The sequence below is a fragment of the Bos grunniens genome, chromosome 25 (genome assembly GCF_055505025.1).
Source record: "Bos grunniens cultivar Pamir isolate PY7600 chromosome 25, Bosgru_T2T1.0, whole genome shotgun sequence".
NCBI classification, from domain to species: Eukaryota; Metazoa; Chordata; class Mammalia; order Artiodactyla; family Bovidae; genus Bos; species Bos grunniens.
The window spans coordinates 16,710,654-16,728,070 of NC_141189.1; the positions used below are offsets into that span (position 1 = coordinate 16,710,654).

At 47.5% G+C, this 17,417-nt stretch overlaps 2 protein-coding genes across 7 annotated transcripts in view; one reads left to right on the forward strand and one right to left on the reverse strand.

Moving 5' to 3' along the window:
- SGF29 (SAGA complex associated factor 29) overlaps positions 1–5,595 on the reverse strand; it is a 30,257-nt gene extending 24,662 nt beyond the window's left edge. For 2 of the 6 annotated variants that reach the window (XM_086375076.1, XM_086375080.1), the window contains exon 1: positions 5,418–5,595. Coding sequence is in view for 2 of the 6 variants with exons in the window: in XM_086375075.1 (XP_086231201.1) it covers positions 5,093–5,095 (3 nt within the window). In the remaining 4 variants the exon portion in view is untranslated. The other 4 variants (XM_086375077.1, XM_086375081.1, XM_086375075.1 and 1 more) reach the window with 3 other exon arrangements.
- A 9,782-nt stretch (positions 5,596–15,377) lies between these two features.
- Positions 15,378–16,755, forward strand: NUPR1 (nuclear protein 1, transcriptional regulator). Its single transcript, XM_086375122.1, has 3 exons — positions 15,378–15,555; positions 15,978–16,127; positions 16,459–16,755. Exons 1-2 carry the CDS (start codon positions 15,444–15,446, stop codon positions 16,112–16,114), a joined length of 249 nt encoding a protein of 82 aa, XP_086231248.1. The 5' UTR covers positions 15,378–15,443; the 3' UTR covers positions 16,115–16,127; positions 16,459–16,755.
- The last annotated feature ends 662 nt before the right edge of the window (positions 16,756–17,417 follow it).

The following is a 17,417-nucleotide window of genomic DNA, read 5'->3' on the forward strand; positions in this document are numbered from 1 at the left end:
GCTGGGCTTCCCTGGTAGCTCAGGGGTAAAGAATCTGCCTGCCAACACAGGAGACATAGGTTCAATCCCTGATCTGGGAAGGTTCCACAGGCCATGGAGCCACAACTGCGCAACTAAGTCTGTGAGTCACAACTGCTGAGCCATGTGCCGCGTGAAGCCCGCATGTCCTAGAGGCTGGGCTCTGCAAAGACAGAAGCCCGCACACCTCAACTACAGAGCAGCCTCTGCTCACTGCAACTAGAGAGAAGTCCGCACAGCAACGAAGACCCAGCACAGCAAAATACATAAAACAATAGAATCATAAATGCTGGCGCTCCTCAGGACTCAAGCCGGGCTGCTGTCCCCTCTCACTCCTACGTAACCTCCTCCCCCGGCCCTGTCTGTGCAATGATATCTCTAAATCTTAATCTCCCTCAAAGCAGGAAAGTTTACATGAGAGGGTGACGGATAATACCACATGCCACAGAAAAGGACGGTCTCCAGGGTGTTACTGATGACCCTGGGAGGCGGGAAACACTGTCAACGGGAGGGGCCAGGCAGGAGAGTGTGGAAGCAATGAAGACAGCAATTCCTGGCTAGCAGGGCTGTGACCCAGAGACGGGGGTAGAGGCTTGGGGGGAGGCAAGTAGACAGAGGGATTACAGGTGGAGGAAATGGAAGCATGTTGGCTGAGGAGCAGGAGCACACCGAGAACAAGTCCCAGGATAAGAGAACAGGCTTGCATATGAAGGGACAGGAGGGTGAAGGATGGGATCCAGCCCTGAGGCCTATCTAGTGTCATCATCTGCTGACATTCCATCCAATGTGTCTTATCTATAGACTATCAAACACAGATGCCCTGTCCCATCCCACCCTGCCCTCCAAAGAGCCTGAAAGGCACATTCTTTCCCTCTTTTTCATTTTACTTATTTGTTTTTGACTGTGCTGGGTCTTCCCTGCTGTGCGGCCTCTTCTCTAGCTGTGGCAAGCAGGGGATACTCTCTCGTTGTGGAGCACGGGATCTAGGGCGCATGGGCTTCAGTAATTGCAGTTCCTGGGGTCTAGAGCACAGGCTCAGTAGTTCTGGCAAATGGGCTTAGTTGCTCTGAAGCATGTGGGATCTTCCTGGATCAAAGATCGAACCCATGTTTCCTGTGTCTCCTGTATTGGCAGGCGGATTCTTACCACTGAGCCACCAGGGAAGACCTACCCTTTCCTTCTTTGTCAGGGTACATTTTCCTCAACAACCAGCTGAAGACTGGTTTTGTCTGACTAACCCTAAAGAAGCCTAACTTAACTCTTATTTGACTTTTCCTGGAACCTATCTAGACCTATGGGCTTCCCTAGTGGCTCAGAAGATAAAGAATCTGCCTGCAATGCAGGAGACCTGGGTTCAGTCCCTGGGTTGAGAGGATCCCCTGGAGGAGAGCATGGCAAGGATACTCCAGTATCCTTGCCTGGAGAATTCCAGGGACAGAGGAGCCTGGAGGGCTACATTCCACAGGGTTGCAAAGAGGTGGGCATGACTGAGTGACTAACACTTTCACCTAGATCTATAACAGCTTTTCAGCCAGTAGATGTAGGTAGATCTTTTCTTCTCCACACAGCCTAGAAAGCTCCACAGGCAATAATCATCATCTCTACTGTCTTCAACAAGCCCCTTTCATCAATAATCCCACTGATAAGCAGTGTCAGGAAATCGCCCACTCCTTGAAGCAAACACTGTTGTTTCTTGGGTATTTCTCCACAAAGATCCCACGCATGTTTAAGAAAAAAAAAAGTGCTGTCTCATAAAACCTTTTGCAATGAGTAGATGCAGAAACAGACACACGAAACTGCGGTTGAAACTGTCAGCAAACTTAAGTGAAAAAGTTGATCCACCTGGTCTGGAGGAGTAGGTCAAATACCAAGCTAGGGACGGCCTCATCCTGCAACCAGAAGGCAGTGGCGGGAAAGGAGGGCCCCAAATTTGATGAGAGGCCAGTCTTAAGGCAGAAGAAGCCCCTACACCAACTGTCAGGACGCACTCACACACAAAAAAACAGACTTGTGACTTTTTAAATGCTCTCATCTCACTTCCTTTCTATTTGATGTGAAGTAATTCTGAAATGTAGATAAGGCAGTACCAGGAAAAGATAAGGAACTGTATAATTAAGTTGAGCAAAGCAGTCAAAGGCACAAGCAACAGAAAATGCTGACACATCCCAAGCATGCTGGAGTGATCACGGCCGCCATCATTTAAGGGGCCCTCCCCTGCTTGAGCTCTGCCCATTAGGTAGCACCCTGCCTGGGAGAAGTACCTCATTTTACAACAAACTACTGCTATCTCTGGGCTTCCCAGGTGGCTCAGTGGTAACGAATCCACCTGCCAATGCAGAAGACACACGAGATGTGGTTTGATCCCTGGGTCAGGAAGATCCCCTGGAGGAAGAAATGGTAACCCGCTCCAGGCAAATGCCTGGAGAATGCCATGGCCAGAGGCGCCTGGTGGGCAACAGTCCATAGGGTCGCAAAGAGTCAGACACAACTCTGTGCCTGAGCAAGCACACACTGCTATCTCCAGATCCAGTCAGCTGTGAACTTGAATTTCCCCAGAAAATACACTCTCAGTAAAGGTTCCTGTAGCTCTCCACTCTGAAAACACTAAGCTTGCTGTTGCAAAAGAAGTGGGAACGCAGACTTGGAACCATAGCTAAATCAAAAAGCCAAGGAGCTCCCAGCTGGGAGGAAACGGAATGTTCAGCCCAAACTGCCTGTTATCCAAGTTCAAGGGTCCCAGTTGATTTCAGCATTAGTCTCAAACCAAGGAGCGGTTACGTAATCCCCATAAGGTTTCAGAATTCTTATGAATTTTGAGGCAAGGCCCAGTAACCCTAAACCTTTTGGGTCCTAGAACCCTCTTCTTTCCACTGACTTTCTACTTCTACCCACAAGGGGAACCACTGTTCTGCTGTGTTCTACTACAGACCAGTTGTGCCTTTTCCAGAACTTCACAAAAATATAACCATGCCATCTGTATACTTGAGTGTCTGGTTTCTTTTACTTAATGTGTTTTGACATTCATCTGTGTTGCTGTGTGTATTAGGACTTTGTTCCTTTCTATAGCTGAGTTGCATCAATTGTATGAACAAACCAGTTTATTTAACCTGTTTTCTCTGAATAGCGTCTATGTCCATTCTGGGCCATTATGAATAAAACTGCTAAGAGCAGTCACATGTGAATCTTTTTAAAGAAACCTGTTCCTTTTCCCTAAGTAAACAGTTAAGTCTTGTAATAGTACTCTAATTTCCCTTTGGGAAACCATCCTTTATCTTGGCTCCAAGGCTGGGTACACCACTTGGGTCCACAGAAGTATTACAGTCTTCCTGTCCAGCACAACTGGTTCTGGAAGAGATATGTGACCCAAATCTGGCTAACATCAATTTTAAATCTCTTGCTGAAGCGATCTACAAAAAAAAAAAAAAAAAAGACCTCTTTCTGTTGGCTAAGAAAGTAGCATAGAAGCCTGGAACTGATGGAGATTTTTGTCTACCTGAGGGAGAAATCAACATGGAGGAAAGCAGAGCTGAAAAGACACAGAAAATACTGGTGACATAACCAAGGCTTCTGGATACAGCCATACCTGAAGCTGGTACACCTGGGACTCTTTAGTTAGAGTCAACAGATACTTCTTTTCTGCTTAGGCTAGTTAGAGTCAATAGATACTCCTTTTCTGCTTAGGCTAGTTTGGGCTACCTTTTTGTTACCTGCAACTGAGAAGTTTGACTAAAAAGAGGTAATTCATAGGGACCAAGGCTGCAAGGAAAAGCACATAGTAACTGCTAAACAAACAGCCTAAAACTGCTGTCTGACCCTCTCATACAAATGAAAACAGTCTATACTTAAACCACTCTAAAAATAATCACATAGGACTTAGGACAATAAAAGCTTTGTCATGAGTCAAAGGGAAGCAAGGCATCCAAGACTACATTCAGATCCCATACCGTCAATTTAGCCACATCAGTAAGAATCTACATTAGTTTGTTTTGTTAGAAAATATTTATTCATTCATTCATTTAGCTGCATCAGGTCTTAGCTGCAGCATGCAGCATCCTCGCTGCATCACGTGGGACCCATGGACTCTCTGGTTGTGGCTGTGGGCTCAGTAGTTGTGGTGCTTGGGCCTAACTGCCCCACTCCACATTGGCTCATAGTTCCCTGACCAGGGATCAGACACTGAGTCCCCTGCATTGCAAGGCAGATTCTTAACCACTGGACCACCGGGGAAGTCCCTCAATTAGCTTCCTTTTTTTAAATTAAGAAGACCTGATGATTTCCACCTATCCCACCCTGCTGCTGCTGCTACTGCTGCTAAGTCGCTTCAGTTGTGTCTGACTCTGTGTGACCCCAGAGATGGCAGCCCACCTAGCTCCCCCGTCCCTGGGATTCTCCAGGCAAGAACACTGGAGTGGGTTGCCATTTCCTTCTCCAATGCATGAAAGTGAAAAGTGAAAGTGAAGTCGCTCAGTCGTGTCCGACTCTTAGCGACCCCATGGACTGCAGCCTACCAGGCTCCTCCATCCATGGGATTTGCCAGGCAAGAGTACTGGAGTGGGTTGCCATTGCCTTCTCCACCCGCTACCCAATACCTACCAGGCTTTGGTACTGAAGCTTACACAGGTGACTCTCATTTATGCCTACATCAATGCTACAAGCCCACCTTCTTTACAGCTGGGGAAACTTCAGTTCAGTTGGGTGAAGTTATGCTAGGTAACTCAGGAAATACAAGTAGTCGAGCTGCCACTGCAAGCCTGCAAACTATAAAATCTATACTCTTCCAAGTTTTGTCACACTTCAGCACATTCCGAAGCAAAAAGAGATCAACTGCATCAAATACTGCTACAGGTCTGAAAACTAGACATGACTGGTGGCTTTGACAAGGCGCTATTTCAGTGGAAGGGTGGGGGTCCAGGCCCGACTGGAGTGGGTTTGGAGGAGAAAAAGTGCTAGTGAGTACAGACCGAAATTTTGGCAGCAAACAAGGGCAGAGAAACGAGGCGCCAAGAGAAATATGAATGAAGAATGAGGTTGTTCGGTTAAGATAGGCATATCGTGAGCAAATAACAAATGTTACCATGGTTCGGGGCCCATCCTCTGCCCTTGTTTTCTAGCACCTGGCCTGGGTACCCCACCTCCCCGGGCCACTGTGCCAAGCTCCACGTGCGGCGGCTTCCCACCCGCGCAAGGCGGGCGGGCGCACGCGCAGACGGTACAGACGGTCTACACTAGCTCTCCTTCCCGGCGCCCCGCCTTTCTCCGCCAAGGCGCATGCGCGCCGCCCCTCAAGAGCCGCCTCAGCGAGGCCGGGGCATGGGGACCACCAGTCCTCCGCTCCCGCCATCCTCCTGGCGGGGGTGTGCGGCGGAAGGGGGGTGTCCCAGACCGCGACCCATACCTACCGACAGAGCCTCGGGTGGAACAAGCACGTCGCGCTGGAAACTGCGACGGCGGGAGCAGGCGCGCCACCCCTCGAATGCTCTTCAGAGTCTGCAGATGACAACGCCCTTTACGTTCGAGATTCGCGGCAGGATGAGCCCCACACAGTCTTTTTCCCTTTTATGAGCTTAGTCGCAGCGCGGAGGACCCCTCCACGCATGCGCCGTCATCCTCTGTGACGTGCCGCGCTGCCCTTTGGGAAATGTAGTTTTCACTTTGACACTGCTCCCGGCTTTTCGGCCGAACCTTATTTTATCAAACCAGGGTCTTTGTGTGTTTTCTGTATTCTCTCCCACTCCCCAAAGCCTCTATAAAACAATAATACTTTTTTTTTAAGCGAGAAGATGATTGATTGAAGGGAGACCAGTGGGCGTATGAGAATTCTCTGGACTTTCTGCCTCAATTTTTCTGGAAACGTAAAACTGCTAGAAAAATAAAGTTTATTTTTTAATTTTAAAAAATAAATAGAAGCAAGCATGCCTGTAGACCCAGAAATCATGCTTTTAGGGGATCTTTCCAGGACTGTACTACAGTTCTGGGAGCAAATATTTAACTATGATGGTTTACATCCTAGTATCTTTTAATTTCTTACATGTATGTGCTAAGTTGCTTTAGTCGTGTCTGACTCTTTGCGACCCTAGGGACTGTAGCCTGCCAGGCTCCTCTGTCCATGGAATACACCAAGCAAGAATACTGGAGTGGGTTGCCATGCCCTCCTCCAGGGGATCTTGCCCACCCAGCGACTGAACCCGCGAGTACTTGGATTGGCAGGCAGATTGTTTACCATTGAACTACCTGGGAAGCCCTTCTGAGAAAGCTACAGTGTGGCAAAGAAATCTGGGGCTTCCTTGTCTATCCATCTTCATCTAACACATCTGAAATGCTTTCCCAAAGAGCCTTGAAAAGTCACAGCAGTCTTCACTGAAGGTCGCTTGAGGGCACATGGAGAGAGTTACACAGAGTACTTTCTTTTTACTAATCCGTGGTTCCAAATAGGAAAAGGAGTATGTCAAGGCTGTATATTGTCACCCTGCTTATTTAACTTATATGCAGAGTACATCATGAGAAATGCTGGGCTGGAAGAAGCACAAGCTGGAATCAAGATTGCCGGGAGAAATATCAATAACCTCAGATATGCAGATGAGACCACCCTTATGGCAGAAAATGAAGAGGAACTAAAAAGCCTCTTGATGAAAGTGAAAGAGGAGAGTGAAAAAGTTGGCTTAAAACTCAACATTCAGAAAACGAAGATCATGGCATCTGGTCCCAACACTTCATGGGAAATAGATGGGGAAACAGTGGGAACAGTGTCAGACTTTATTTTTTGGGGCTCCAAAATCACTGCAGATGGTGACTGCAGCCATGAAATTAAAAGACACTTACTCCTTGGAAGAAAAGTTATGACCAACCTAGATAGCATATTGAAAAGCAGAGACATTACTTTGCCAACAAAGGTCCATCTAGTCAAGGCTATGGTTTTTCCAGTGGTCATGTATGGATGTGAGAGTTGGACTGTGAAGAAGGCTGAGCGCCGAAGAATTGATGCTTTTGAACTGTGGTGTTGGAGAAGACTCTTGAGAGTCCTTTGAACTGCAAGGAGATCCAACCAGTCCATTCTGAAGGAGATCAGCCCTGGGATTTCTTTGGAAGGAATGATGCTAAAGCTGAAACTCCAGTACTTTGGCCACCTCATGCGAAGAGTTGACTCATTGGAAAAGACTCTGATGCTGGGAGGGATTGGGGGCAGAAGGAGAAGGGGACGACAGAGGATGAGATGGCTGGATGGCATCACTGACTCGATGGATGTGAGTCTGATTGAACTCCAGGAGTTGGTGATGGACAGGGAGGCCTGGCGTGCTGTGATTCATGGGGTCCCAAAGAGTCAGACATGACTGACCGACTGAACTGAACTGAATTGAATTCCTCCCTTGATAGAGTTACACTGCTGAAAGCCATGCTCTCATCTGTCTCTCCTCTTTGCTTTCTCCTGCTTGAGGACTGGCTTTTTACATGAGGGCTTCAGGCACCTTCTATGTAAAAAAACCTACAGTCACTCAGCTTGACCCTGTTCACACCCACTCCTCACCCATTTGAGCAAAACAAAAAGTTTTCTCTTCACCTTGACCTCCTTGGCCTGCAGGTGGGAGATACTGTAACCATTGTATTCACTTTTAATGGTGATTTTCCTTGACACAGACAAAAAGCCATATCTTGACCAGAAGGTGGCATAGTATGCGTGCAATTGAGTAAAGGAAAGGGATGAATTAAACTGACCCTTAACATTTTCCTTTTCTCCCCTCCTTCTAAAACAGGTAACTTTGCGACCCTATGGACTGTTGCCCACCAGTCTCCTCATACACTGTGAAAAAGTCAAATGTTGACAGGATCTAGCATCTGTAATGGAGGAAGTAAAAGTTCTCCAGAATCCCAGCTGAGGATATAACCTTTACAGAGAGTTTGGTACACAACCCCATTGCTCACTCCCCTTTTTTTCAATAATTAAAATAGTTTTTATTATAGAAATAGGACTATAGACATGCTTGGGCAGCAGTCCCTTGGACCCAGGCTTCCCCTGGGTAGAGAGAGTGGGAGGTAGGGACGGAGGGGAGGGTCTCCCTTGGGTATCTAGCCTTGGGCTGGCACCCAGTGGTGGGAGGGGCAGTTCAGTTCAGTTCCTCAGTGTGTCCAACTCTTTGCGACCCCACAGACTGCAGCACGCCAGGCTTCCCTGTCCATCACCAACTCCCGGAGCTTGCTCAAACTCATGTCCATGGAGTTAGTGATGTCATCCAACCACCTCATCCTCTGTCGTTCCCTTCTCCTCCTGCCCTCAATCTTTCCCAGCATCAGGGTCTTTTCCAGTGAGTCATTTCTTCTCATCAGGTGGCCAAAGTATTGGAGCTTCAGCTTCAGCGTCAGTCCTTCCAATGAATATTCAGGAATGATTTCCTTTAGGATGGACTGGTTGGATCTCCTTGCAGTCCAAGAGACTCTTAAGAGTCTTCTCTGGTCAGAGGGGCATTAGGTTGCAAATATTTTCTCCCATTTTGAGGGCTGTCTTTACATTTTGTTTATAGTTTTCTTTGCTGTGCTTAAGCTTTTAAGTTTAATTAGGTCCCATTTGTTTTAATTTTCATTACTCTAGAAGGTGGATCAAAAAAGATCTCACTGCCATTTACATCATAGAGTGTCCTATCTTTTCTTCTAAGAGTTTTATGGTATCCTGTCTTCCACTTTCTCTTTAATCTATTTTGAATTCATTTTTATGTATGGTATTAGGGAGTGTTCTGATTTCATTTGTTTACATGTAGCTGAGAGTTGTCTCATTGGAAAAGACTCTGATGCTGGGATGGGTTGGGGGCAGAAAGAGAAGGGGACGACAGAGGATGAGATGGCTGGATGGCATCACTGACTCGATGGACGTGAGTCTGAGTGAACTCCGGGAGTTGGTGATGGACAGGGAGGACTGGCGTGCTGCGATTCATGGGGTCGCAAAGAGTCAGACACGACTGAGCGACTGAACTGAACTGAACTGATCCAGTTTAAAAAGACACTTTAAGCAACAGGGTTTGGAAAATCTTTTTTATTTTTTTAATTATTTATTTTGGCTGCACAGGGTCTTCCTTGCTACGTGTGGCCTTTCTTTAGTTGTGGTACACAGGCTTCACACAGGCCTAGTTGTGCCCCTTAGTATGTGGGATCTGCCCAAACCAGGCATTGAACCCATGTCCCCTGCATTGTCAGGCAGATAACAACTGGAACACCAGGGAAGTTCCTAGAAAACCTTAATTGTCTACACCTGGGTAAGTGTGAGTCATGTATGTTTTCTTTTCTTTATGTCAGAAAATTGTAGACATGCTGAATCATCTTGTACTTGTCAACAGACTTAGAGAGCCAGGCAGTATTAAAAAAACAGCCCTGAACTGGAAGACAGGAGACTATTGTTTCCCAAATCCAGGAGTAGAATTTCCTTGTACTCCAACTCCTTTGGTTAACTAGATGCACTACACTTTCTCCCCTTTCCCCTTCCTGGGACCCTGTTTCACAGCCTCCTGGTCTGACTTCTGCTTATCCTTTCCAAGTCAGCTAACACATGACCTTCTTTGGGAATTACGAGTCTGGATGAGGTCCACCTTGCAGTTTGAATTTGTTTTTCTCTCATTACTTATCACACTGTCTGGTAACAGTAGCTAGTCTACAAACCCACTGAATGTGGGTACCATGTGCCACTTACTTTTATATCCCAGCACCCAACAAGTAACTTGCATACAGTTTGTGTTTTTAATATTTATTTATTTGGCTGTGCTGAGACTTAAATGTGGCACTCAGGATCTTCAATCTTCATTGCCATATTCAAGATCTTTAGTTGCAGCATAGGGACTCTTAGTTGTAGCATGTGGTATCTATATCTAGTTCCCTGACCAGGGATCAAACCCCAGGCCCCATGCACTGGAAGTCTTAGCCACTAGATCACCAGGGAAGTCCCTGGCATATGGTTAATGCCCTAACATCTGTAGAGCAGAGAATCTTAGTCACTCTGGTCCATACTTCCTCGTTTGCTAAATGGGGTTGGGTTTGCTGATCTCTAGGGAGACTTCCAGTAATAGAAGTTCTTATTCTAGAGTTTTCTACTGTTGTTTTATCTGGTCGTGTATCTTCTTTACTTACCAAGAGAAATGTCACACCTGTATTATGCTGAAATGAATAACTCATTATCTATATTATTTCAATAGATGTAATGCAAAAATTTGAATTATAGTATACATAATGTTCTGTTAACCTAATATTTTCATTTAATAATGATTTATGGACAGCTTTCTCATCAAGGCTAGCAATCTAGCTTATTCTTTTTAATGGCTACAGAATATTTCACAGAAGGATGTTGATCAATCACCTACTGATGAACGCTTAAGTTGTTTCCAGTTTTTCATAACTACAAACGAGGCTGGGGGTATTTCTGTAGGAGATTTCTCAGGGTGTATGTGTATTTAACAGTCTTATCAATACTGCATCCATTGGCACTTCTCTGGCAGTCCAGTGGTTGGGACTCTGCACTTCCAATGCAGGGGGCTTGGGTTCAAACCCTGATTGGGGAGCTAAGGTCCTGCATGTTCGAAGCCAAAATATATATTTATTGAACACTTACTATGTTCTGTACCTTGGAAGAAAAGCTATGACCAACCTAGACAGCATATTAAAAAGCAGAGACATTACTTTACCGGCAAATGTCTGTCTAGTCAAAGCTATGGTTTTTCCGGTAGTGTGCGGATGTGAGAGTTGGACCATAAAGAAAGCTGAGCGCCGAAGAATTGATGCTTTTGAATTGCAGTTAGAGAAGACTCTTGAGAGTCCCTTGGACTGCAAGGAGATCCACCCCGTCAATCCTAAAGGAAATCAGTCCTGAATATTCATTGGGAGGACTGATGCTGAAGTTGAAACTCCAATACTTGGCCACCAGATGCGAAGAACTGACTCACTGGAAAAGACCCTGATGCTGGGAAAGATTGAAAGCAAGAAGAGAATGGGACAACAGAGAATGAGATGGTTGGATGGCATCACCAACTTGATAGACATGAGTTTGAGCAAGCTCCAGGAGTTGGTGATGGACGGGGAAGCCTGGTGTCCTACAGTCCAAGGGGTCGAAAAGAGCTGGACATGATTGAGTGACTGAACTGAACTGAACTGTATGTTCTTTACCATCTGAGCCACCTAGGTATTATACTAAATTTTTATGAAAATTGGTCCTTTAATCCTCCCAACAATCCTCCCAGGTAGGTATTGTACTATTATCAATCTCATCTTACAAATGAGGAAACTGAAGAATAGAGAGGTTAAGTAGTTTGTCTAAAGATACAATTGGTATTAATAGAACCATGCTTTGAACCCAGGAAGTCTCGCTGCAGAGCCTACTCCTTTAACTGCTAACTAAACTTGTGGGGTTGAAGCTGAAGCTCCAATACTTTGGCCACCTGATGCAAAGAGCCAACTCATTGGAAAAGACTCTGATACTGGGAAAGACTGAGGGCAAGAGGAGAAGGGGGCAACAAAGGATGAGATGGTTGGATGGTGTCACTGACTCAATGGACATGAATTTGCGCAAACTCCGGGAGATGGTGAAGGACAGTGAAGCCTGGCATTCTGCAGTCCATGGGATTGCAAAAAGTCAGACACAGCTGAGCGACTGAACAACAGCAACAAAACTAGTGGGGACAAATCATGGAGAAATAAACAAAGATAGTTTTGATTAGTAATAATTGAATGCCATGGAGAAAGTAAAATGAAAAGGTAGTGTACTGAGAGGTTGTGTGGTATTATGGATAGGAAGTGTGCACTGATTTGCTAAAGATGCACCTCCACCAGAGGGCGCCAAACTTCCAGAGGGCGCAATGTGTCATTCCTCTCATCTTGGGTAGCTGGCCTGGTCCAAGGTAGGCACTGTTTGGGAGGAAGGGAAGAAGGAGGAAACCCTGACAGCTGCCTCCATACACACGGCTGTCAAATCTTTGCCAGTGTTTGGTCAGCTGTGCTGACTTAGAATGAGGCCTGGAACTAGGGTCAGACAAACGGTGAGAGGAACCCTTCACCACTCATCAGTCGTGTGACCTTGAGCAAGTCGCTCTCTGAGTCTCGGTTTCCCTTCTTTGAGTGTTAGTCACTCAGTGGTGCCCGACTCTTTGTGACCCCATGGACTGTAGGCCACCAGGCTCCTCTGTCCATGGAATTCTCCAGGCAAGAATACTGCAGTGGGTTGCCATTTCCTTCTCCAGGGGATCTTCCCAAGATGGAGATCAAACATGGCTTTCCCACACTGCAGGCAGACTCTTTACCCACTGAGCCACCAGGGAAGCCCTTCCTTCTTTGAAGACTGGGGGAAATAGCAGTGCACCACGCGCGGGTCTGGAGGAAGCCCTCTGGCACATCAGGCCCTGTTGGCTTCTCCCTTGACAGATGAGCCTTCTGAAGCTCAGAGGGGGTTCAAGATTTCTGAGCCGCTAGCCGGGGACTGGCAGCAGAAGTGAATGCGTGAAAGATCGCCCCCTAGAGGCAGCTCTGGAATTTGTGAGCATGTTGGTAGTCACGATGACCTCAGATTGGAGCCAAACAGTTCATCCTGCCCAGAATTGTCCCACATTCCGCACGACCTCTGACTATCCTGCCAGACATGCGTGAAGGTATTAAAAATAAAACTTTGGAGAAGGAAATGGCAACCCACTCCAGTATTCTTGCCTGGGGAATCCCATGGACTGACGAGCCTGGCGGGCTACAGTCCATAGGGTTTCAAAAAGAGTCAGACACGACTGAGCAACTAACACACAGACACACACACACTTCTGATCTCATGAAATAACCTAATAAATGAGTCTTTAAAAAAATAAAAATAAAGCTTATTTTAATGACCCGAGCCTAGAGCCTTGTGTTATGCTTCTTGTTGTTCAGTTGCTAAGTTGTGTTGATTCTTTGTGACCCCATGAACTGTAACCTTCCAGGATCCTCTGTCCATAGGGTTCTCCAGGCAAGAATACTGGAGTGGGTAGCCATCCCCTTCTCCAGGGGTCTTCCCAGATCAGAGATCAAACCCTTGTCTCCTGCACTGGCAGGTGGATTCTTTATCACTGAGCTACCAGGGAAGCCCCCTTGTGTCATGCTGGAGGGAATTATTTTGCTACAATGCTTCATGATAAAGCCCACTATTTTGCAAGAACTCCGTATTTCCTAATTTATCCACCTTAATTTGCCTTGGTGTGTTTGCTGTTTGTTTAGTCAGTTAGTTGCATCCAACTCTCCGCGACCCCATGGACTCCTCCAGGCTCCTCCGTCCAGGGATTCTCCAGGCAAGAATACTAGAGAGGGTTGCCATTTCCTTCTCCCCTGTTTGTGTAAGTTACGGTTAAATTCCTCTTTCTCTTATCATCTGGTCTGTTATTATGATCCCCGGGAAACCAGAAGCTAAATCTAATTCTGGCTCAGGCCAGGGAGAAATGCAAGCAAGAGTGTCCCTTCTTGTTCAACAGAGAATGATACTGGGTTATTATAAGGCTGGGGGGGGGGTGGTGAAGATGGAAGTTTTGGTAATATTGAAATGGAACAATGTTTCAGTCGGCTCACAGCAAAGTGGGAAAGTGAGCAGGGAATTAACACCTAACACCTGTCCTGGACTGAGACCACTGAGCTAAAAAAAAAAAAAAGAAAGAAAGGAATGTTGCAGTCTGCTTCCTTCACTGTCTGTAGTGCTTGAGCCTCAGCTAAAGCAACTCAGGGTGTGGCCCCTCCGGGTCAACGGACCCACAGGGTCAGATCCTTCAGGCAAGAGTGGAAATTTCCGATTTCCCGTTTCTTATCCGATCCCCTTCCTTTAATTCATATTAAATTAGCACAAACATCTGTTTACTTCACCATGGTCTCTACCTCAGTATATCCATGGTTTGAAATATATATTATTTTATTTTCTTTTTAGTAAAGGTTTTATTCTTTTTTAAATCTTTGGCCATGCTGAGTCTTTGTTGCTGTGCAGGCTACTCTCTAGTTGCGGTGCATGGGCTTCTCATGGTGGTGGCTTCTCTTGTTGCAGAGCACGGGCTCTGGAGCACAGGCTCAGTGGTTACAGCGATCGGGCTTAGTTGCTCCCTGGCATGTGGAATCTCCCCGAATCAGGGATGGAACCTGTGTCTCCTGCATTGGCAGGTGGACTCTTTACCACTGAGCCACCAGGAAAGCCCCGTGTATAATTTTATTTTAAACTGATTTCCTTTTATGTCTCTCTTACATTTCAAGGAGGGCATTCGATCCAATTATTTGGAAACTATGTGATCAATTCATACAATGCAGTTTACACTGTAGCAAGTACTTCGCCATCGATTATCTCATTTGATCTTCTCCCCAACTCTAGGTGGAGTCCTAAAGAACCCTCCTCCCAATGCAGGAGGCATGGGTTCAATCCCTGAGTCGGGAAGATCCCCTGGAGGAGGGCATGGCAACTCACTCCAGTATTCTTGCCTGGAGAATCCCCTGGACAGAGGAGCCTGGTGGGCTGCAGTCCATGGGGTTGCAAAGAGTGAGACACAGCTGAAGCGACTTGGCACAAATGCCAAGTCTATGAGGCAGATACAGTTACTATCACCCTCAGTTTACAGAGGAGAAAACGGAGGCTCAGAGAGATAAATTGACTTGTCCAGGGTTATACAGGAAGTAGTGGATCAAGGGTTTAAATCCAAGGCATCTGGCTCCAGAATCGGTTTAACCATTCTGCTAGTCTCCCTCTCAGGAGAGGGAGATTACCTAGGGACCCCCAGTTCAGGATGTTAAGGGGGGTTTCCAGGATATTTTTTATATTAAAAAAAAAAAGGAGGGTTGGGTGTGATCAGTGTGAGGATCAGTGACATGACACATGGTGGGTTGTACCCTCTCCTGGATCATTCTTTACTCCATGTTCTGCCACCAGGGTCCTGAATCTTAGCCAGAAGTGGGTGGGGTGGGGCTCAGCTGTGTGGCCATGACCCCCAGCCCAGGAGGGGCACGTGGCAGAGGGCAGAGGGCAGGAGATGGATAAGGAAGCAGTCAGCCAGGTGAGGCCCTCAGTTCCCTTCGGGCCTTGACCACAAGCACTGTTTATGCCCAAACCCTGTCTCTTACCTCCTCCCCTCTGAGGGGCGGGGATCTCCTCCGTGGAAAACTACCCAGCTGGGCGAGCCCCGGTGAGAGAGGAGGCGGCGAAGGGGGCTGGGACTCACGGGACCAGCTCTTCTCCCCCCGCCACCCCCCCAGCCCCCACCCCCACCCCGCTTTCTCTCTCGTGACTGATGCTTACTGGTCTGGGTTCTGGGAAAAGGCCAGATTGCATCAGACCGGGCCTGAGGGGCTGGAGCCAGACTGTGGGCTGAGGAGGAGACTTGGCTTTATAAATTGAGGCCAGTGAACTGGGAGGTGTCAGCAAACCAAACACAAACAAAGCTTTAGAAGACGGGAGAGGGAGAGACAGACAGACAGACATTATGGCCACCTTCCCAAGAGCAGCCAGCCCGTCCAGGCAGCCCCCAGGCCCAGAGGATGAAGATGCCGTCTTAGACGAGTACGACCTCTACAGCCTGGCTCATTCTTACCCGGGTAAGGCCTGGCCCCGCCACCTTCCGGATCCTTTCATTTACAATGCCCACCCTCACAAGCGGACTGAAGCCCACCTCCCCAAACTAGTATCCCTCCTTGGGCTCCTGCCCACTCATCACCCTTCTCCAGCCTGTTTCTTTGACCCCTGGAGTTACCCCCTTCCCCGCAACCCCTCTTGCAGTGAGTGCTGTCCTACTCAGCCTTGGGACCTCACACACTTCTAGAATTTTGGAGATCACGAGGAGGGGGGAAGTCCCTCAATCCACAGATGCGGAAGCAGGGACAAAGACTGCCCTAAATCTATATGGTGACGATCCCCGGCCTCCCGACTTTAACCCAAGCTTTTTCCACCCCTGCCCTCCGTACCCCCTGAGCCTCACACCTCTGCCCACCTCACCACGGACTCTCGCCTCATTTCCCAGGAGTGGGAGGCCGGAAAGGTCGCAGCAAGAGAGAAGCCGCCATCAACACCAACCGCCACAGCCCTGGTGGGCATGAGAGGAAGCTGGTGACCAAGCTTCAGAACACGGAGCGGAAAAAGCGAGGGGCACGGCCCTGAGACAGGACTGGAGGTAAGGAGTCAGGGGCCCCCAGCACCTGTACAGGTCCCTCTGCCTGGTCGGGACAGACCTGAATGTACAAGGTTGGGCGGGGAGGAGGGAGCTAAGAATTGTTGTCTCAGCATAGAATAAAATGAGACATATGTTTGAGTTGCCTAGCGACCAGAGCAAAAAAGGGAGAAATGGACCCTTTGCAAGTGGAGCAACATTTGATTTACAGACAGGAAAACTGAGGCCCAGAGAGGGTAGGGTCTTTCTCTGGAGTCATGGAGCAAGTGAACAGGAGAGGCAGAACTAGAACCCAGGCTTCTGGATTTTTCACCTGCTGCTTTCCTTCCCCCAGATGAGGCCAGAGGACGGACACCCACAGCAATGGAAATAGGACTGAGGAAGAGCCAGCCCCTGGGGGCAGGATCCAGGCCTGCTTGCCCCACCCCAACCCCAGGACTTAACCCCACCTGACTGAGACTCTGGGGGCACCACGGAGGAAGCACCCCCGGTCCCAGAGAAAGGACAAGATGAGAAGCAAGAGGCAGAGCATAGACAGAGGCAGAGTCAAGAAGGTACCTCCCTGCAAAAAGAAAGAAGAAACCGGAGCTCCCCAGGGTGACGGTGACAATAAACAAAGTGTAGCAGCTGCCGACTGTCTGTGTTGTGTGTTTTTGTTCTCTCTCTCTTTGTGTGGCTTTTTGGGTGCACACTTCTGCCTGCAAGTGTCTGCATTTGCATGAACCAATGAGAGCATTTTGGTGAGTGTTTGTTTTGGGCTACGTGTCTGGGAGGGGTGTTTCTAATTTTGTATGGGCGTAGAGGTGAGCATTTTTTTTTCTTTTGGTATATATGTGTTTGGGTGAATTTGTTTCTGTGGTTTCTCATGAGGTGTATGAGAATTTCCTCTGTTTCTTTGAGATGCTGCCCATGAAACAAGCCCCCTCCTCAGCTCCTCTCCATTTCTAGAACAACAAACTTGCTGTTTATGTCATCTTTGTATCAAACCACCTCTTGAAGTGAGTGTTATTTATTGGTGCCATCTGCAAAATGGCGAAAAGTGGGATTTAAAACATTTAGGAACTTGCCCCAAGTTACTCAGGGCTCAAGGATTCTTATTGTCCTCAAGTGTGAGGTAGGTCCCTTTGCCAAGGGGGCCGCCAGGACAGTGTTCTGGAAAGTGAGGTGAGCAGGAAAATTCTTATCCAGTGTTATCAGTCTTAGAGCCAGACTTCCAGAAAAAATGTGGAGTAAGTAAGAGGCATGCTGGGAGCTGGTAGGGTATGTTGATTGAGAAAGAGACTCAGGCTGCTG

Coding starts and splice junctions, on each gene's coding strand:
- NUPR1 (XM_086375122.1), top strand. CDS start 15,444: ATGGCCACCTTCCCAAGAGCAGCCAGCCCGTCCAGGCAGCCCCCAGGC. Junction 15,556..15,977: donor CCTGGCTCATTCTTACCCGG/GTAAGGCCTGGC, acceptor CTCATTTCCCAG/GAGTGGGAGGCCGGAAAGGT.